Source organism: Crocuta crocuta, unplaced genomic scaffold (genome assembly GCF_008692635.1).
Source record: "Crocuta crocuta isolate KB4526 unplaced genomic scaffold, BGI_CrCroc_1.0 scaffold382, whole genome shotgun sequence".
Taxonomy (NCBI): Eukaryota; Metazoa; Chordata; class Mammalia; order Carnivora; family Hyaenidae; genus Crocuta; species Crocuta crocuta.
Genome location: NW_027531873.1, coordinates 419,149 through 422,237, shown reverse-complemented (window position 1 = coordinate 422,237; position 3,089 = coordinate 419,149). Strand labels below are relative to the sequence as shown.

Sequence of the window (3,089 nt, the reverse complement as noted above, 5' to 3'; positions counted from 1 at the left end):
TTTTTTCTTTGTTTTTTTTTTTTTTTTTTTTTTTTTTTTTTAGCTATTTCTTGCATTCGATCTTCTGGGCCACTAATGCAGCCTCTCCTATAATTGACCTACTTTATGATTTTGTCACAAAGTCGTGTTTTTGGAGTTGTGTATGTGAGTGTATTACATTCAGATCTCTTTAAGTACTTTTTTGTTGTTGAGGTGCTCATCTGTTTCCTCCAGTAATTACTCTGCGGAACAGGAGTCCTACTATTTTAACCTGATCCTTCTTTCTCTGAAGACTAGAGCTCCTTGATTGTGCAATTAACTCTCTCTCAGATAAACAGGGAAATTCCACAGGTGCTGACTGGAAAAGGTGTTTCTTGCCCTGAGGTTGGGGTAGAAAGAGGAGATGTTACATCCCTTCTGAGGCACCCTGGGGGAAGCCTCTCTGATCTTTGTCTGCTCAAGCCCTTCTCCCCAGCTTAACAGTATAGAGCACTCAACCCATCCCCAGGTCCCTCACACCAGGATGAGTTCCTCAGGATGTTGAAATGCCAAGCTCTCTCAGGAATTCTCTGAGCTTCTGAGCTCTGATGCTGCTTCACATTTGATTCCTCCACCCCCAAGGGCAGAAGACTAATTCTCTCCAAAGGAGCCAGTAGTTGGCTCTAGAGGCAAGGGCAAGTAGCTTGGAGTTAGGTAGAGAATCCATTATGATCCCCAAATCCACCATTTGTGTATTTTCTACTTGTTTCTTAATAATTTGTTGGTGGTGAAAATAAAGACTATTAATTGCTGTCTGGGATTTTTGCAGCTCATTTGGTTGGTTGGCCAAATCTGTAATTTAGTTTTCCATTCTTGTTCAACATATATGAATAGTATTTTGGGGAGCAAGGGAACAGGAGATTCTGCAGATTCCCAAAATAAAGGCAAAAAGATAAAACGTGCCCAGCATTATCCACTTGCTTGTTTTAGACTTAGAGTGAATAGAGCTTTCTTTAAATAGGCATCTAAATGATTTTTGCTGTTGTTGCTAGTCATTTTTTTAAATACTGGGAACACTGAGTCTCAGTCTGAAAGACAACCTGAAATCTTAGAGTAGCATATACCAATTCCCTACCACTCCCCGCCCCCAAAATCTAGTTGGTCTGAATTAACAGATTGATCCATTTTTCCATTTTTGGTGGGCAGATACTGTTTGTCTCATTTATCAGGAAAACTTAGAAGGGAGGAAGCCTTTAGAAGAATTTTTACTTGGAAATATAAGACTAGTACGCAGGTTCGTCTTAATGCTTTTAAAATGAGCTTGTTGAAAGAAACGTTAACAATTCCAAAACGCAAATTAAACCAGTTTTAACTTTTTCCTCCCAAAAAGCCCAAAAATTATGGAGAGGAAATGAACAGGAAAAATTTTAAAGGTAAAAACAACTCTTCCTTGTACTAGTCCTTGGGTAGTTAGCATGTGAACTGGCTCTTTTCGTTAATTTCTTTGAAAACGGAATTTTGGTCCCAAGTCCGTTGGTACTTAGTATCTGCTCCGGCCTCCCCCTCTCTCCGAGCGGCTTCCCAGACGGCCTCCACCCCTGGGAACCCTGCGGCCAGAGCGGCTGTAAGAATCACGCAGGGGAGGGCACCCCCTTTCCAAGGACGGGGAGAGCCCGCGGTCGGCTCTGCCTACCCGGTNNNCCGCCGTAAGATAGTGGGGGCCCCCGCGCCGCGGCGGCGCTGCGCGGGTCTCCATAGCTCTCAAATAGGTCTCGGTAGAAGCCTCCGCTAGGATGGTCCGCGTAGTCCCGGTCGCGCCCCCCGTAGCCGTCCCGGTCGCCGTAGCCTCTCGACGGACAGTCGTCCCGGGCATTGGAGTGGCCGTAATCGCGGTAGGTGTACTCTCGAGGCGAGGGAGCAAATTCGCGGGGGTCGCGGGCGCTCGGGTAGTCTCGGCTCGAGTAGCTGTCTCTGGGCGAGTAGCCCTCCTCCCGGGGACTCAGGNCCTCGGCCGGCCCGCCCCGGGATGGGGGTCGCCGCGGGCCAACGCCTCCCCCGCGGGTTCCTCGAAGGCCCCTCACGCGACCGCGGCTGCGTGATGGCGGCGGCGCGCCCCGCCGGCCGCTCTCAAACGCCGGCTTGGTAGCCTGGGCCACCTTGATGGCCTTACCATCCAGGCTCTTGCCGTTCATATCTCTGGCGGCGGCCTTGGCGTCTGCAGGGCTGTCGAAGGTAACGAACGCGAAACCCCTGGACTTGCTGGTTTCTCGATCTTTCATCAAGAGCACCTCACTGATGCGGCCATACTTGCCAAACGCGGCCTCAAGGCCTTTCTCGTCGGTTTCGGGATTGAGCCCGCCAATGAAAAGCTTCCCGGGGCGATCCGCCTCAACCATGTCTGCCGGTCGAGAGCTAGGTGGCTGGGGAAGGCGAGGGGGCGACGCCCGTCGTGGCCTGGGATCCGCTAGCTGATGACGGCTCCTACCGGTCGGCTGGCGCGTCGTCGCGGAACCGCGGTCAGCGTCCCGGCTGCGCAGGCGGAACGCTCGGGTGTGTGCCTTTGGGTCTGGGTGCGCAGTCCGGCCGGGCTCTTTCTAGACGTGATTGGCTGATGGCCTGCGGTCGCCGTCGAGGAAGGGCGGTGAAGCTTTTGTGATTTTCCTTCCAGCCTTTAAACTTTGGCTTCATAACCTGGCCCTGGCTTACAGTCTTTAATTCACCCCTGAATTAAAGCTCAGTTACAAAATTAAAAGCCTTTTTTAAAAAAAATCCTTATTGGTCTTCATGACAGGAATTATAGTGCATTCTAATCCAATTTACCCAAACCATTTTCAAACACTAAAAAAAAAAAAAAAACCGAAAATGAAATAAACGTTGGAAAATGAAATTTGTACGTAAAAGGCATTAAGAACAAGAATTTTTGCGCTTGTCAATGGGAATGAGAAGACGATAGTGTGGAACTGGTTGCTGGAATAGGAAAAAGAGGGAGTCATTCTTTGGATTCATCAGTTTTCCCTTCCGCACCATTTTCTTCAATTTGTCAGCCTTTGGACGGCTCAGAGCTTTAATAAAAAGGTATTTCACAGAAAGCCATCTTTAGGAAGAATCAGGGAAAACATGAGAGCTCTTGG

The 3,089-nt window shown here is 49.0% G+C and overlaps 1 protein-coding gene across 1 annotated transcript; it reads right to left on the bottom strand.

The window, feature by feature from the left end:
- Nucleotides 1-1,253: 1,253 nt before the first annotated feature.
- RBMXL2 (RBMX like 2) lies at nt 1,254-2,479 on the bottom strand. The gene is given in 2 exon segments (XM_077772890.1): nt 1,254-1,658; nt 1,660-2,479. Coding segments are annotated over 2 exon segments (855 nt in total). The 5' UTR covers nt 2,355-2,479; the 3' UTR covers nt 1,254-1,498.
- Between the last annotated feature and the right edge of the window lie 610 nt (nt 2,480-3,089).